The sequence below is a fragment of the Terrapene carolina genome, unplaced genomic scaffold (assembly GCF_002925995.2).
Source record: "Terrapene carolina triunguis isolate 2854851 unplaced genomic scaffold, T_m_triunguis-2.0 Scaffold32729, whole genome shotgun sequence".
NCBI classification, from domain to species: Eukaryota; Metazoa; Chordata; order Testudines; family Emydidae; genus Terrapene; species Terrapene triunguis.
The window spans coordinates 6,248-7,751 of record NW_020697080.1 but is presented as its reverse complement, the minus strand read 5'-3'; the positions used below and the strand labels follow the sequence as shown (position 1 = coordinate 7,751).

The following is a 1,504-nucleotide window of genomic DNA, read 5'->3' as shown; positions in this document are numbered from 1 at the left end:
AGAGACCCGGGGGTGGGGGGGGTTCGCCTCCCTCTGCAGCCTGGGGCCCGGGTCACTCGCTGGTTAGAACTAGTGTGAATGGTGGAGTCTCTGTCACGGGAAGTCTTGATTTGAGGACACCAGAGGCTAGGGGCCTATTGCGGGGGGGGGGGGGGCGGTTCTGGGGGCTGCAGTGGGCAGGTCAGACTGGAGGATCAGGATGGGCCCTTCTGGCCTTGAAGCTTTTGGGGCTAAAGGATCCCGTGGGGGGAAGGAATGGGGTGCTGACCCACGGAGAGGGATAGAGTGGGGCACTGACCCCGGGGGAGGGGTGGGGAGATATGGAAGGTGGGGAGGATGCTGACCCTGGGGTGGGGGCAGCCGCAGCACTGGAAACAGGGTGGGGTGGGGGGGCGGGGGGGCGGGCTCCGAGGGGGGGGGGGGGGGGGGGGGGGGGGGGAGAACCTGGGCTCAGGGCAGCCGTGGAGTCTCTGAGTGGCCCAAAGGCCCGCCCCCCAGGGGCGCTCCCCCGCTCCCCTTCCCTCCCCGAGGGGCCCCGCCCCCACAGGCGCTCCCCCCGCCCCCCGAGGGGCTGCCCCCCACTCACTCTCGGAGGGAGTCCAGGATCTCGGCCCGCCGGCGCTTGGCCTGGCTGGTGACGATGGTGCGGTAGGTCTGCCGGTCGATGGCCCAGAGCCGGACCTGGGTGAGCGCTGGGGGGGGGAAGGGTTAGTCTGGGGGGGGGCGGGGAGAGGTCCCAGCTCTGCTCCATCAGCCAGGCTCACACGGGACCCAGCATTGCCCGGTCCTGCCACCACAGGGGGGCAGCCGCGTCCAGTGGGGCAGCACCAGAGCTGTGCTGGTGAGAGGTGGGGGGCGGCGGGGGGCAGTTGCTCTGCTTGTTTGCAGCCCTCTGGGGCTGGAGCAGTGCCCGGGGTCCAGGGCAGAGCAGGATCTGGAGCCTGGGCAAGGGCAGGGGGTGTGGTGGGACCGGGGTGGGGTCTGGGGTGGGGCCAGGGGGTGGAGGTGGGGCTGGGGCAGGGGTGGAGTCTGAAGCCAGGGCAGGGGCAGCGGGTGAAGCTGGGGTTGGGGTGGGGCCTGGGTCTGAAGCCAGGGCAGCAGCAGGGGTGGGGCCCGGGGTGAGGGTGGGAGCGGGGGCAGGGTGGGGAGCCGGGGCCTGCGGCCAGCCCTCACCTGTGACGGTGGCCGTGCGTTTGCAGTGGTACAGGATCGCCAGCTCCCCGAACACATCCCCCGGGAGCAGCGTGCGGAGGGGGCAGCCGCGCTGGGTCACACTCAGCTCACCCTCTGCAAAGGAAAGCACCTGAAACGGGTCAGACGCACCCGCCCCTTCCCTCCGCCCCCGCCCACGTCAATTGGCGTAACTCACCCAGGGCAGGACTGTCGGGGGGAGGGGGGGTGCAGGGCGGTGAGCTCGGAAATGGAGCGCACGTTCCTGCACCGGGGGGCCGGGCACTCGCACTCCTTCGCACGCACATGCGGGGCGGCGCTGGGCTGCCTCACA

General features: G+C 71.4%; 1 protein-coding gene across 1 annotated transcript in view; it reads right to left on the bottom strand.

Moving 5' to 3' along the window:
• Positions 1-586: 586 nt before the first annotated feature.
• LOC113409356 (cGMP-dependent protein kinase 1-like) overlaps positions 587-1,504 on the bottom strand; it is a gene marked incomplete at both ends in the record, with an annotated part of 2,415 nt that continues 1,497 nt past the window's right edge. Inside the window, 2 exons of the mRNA XM_026663154.2 lie at positions 587-692; positions 1,174-1,287. Coding sequence (XP_026518939.2) covers positions 587-692; positions 1,174-1,287 — 220 coding nt within the window. The remainder of the gene's footprint in view (positions 693-1,173; positions 1,288-1,504) is intronic.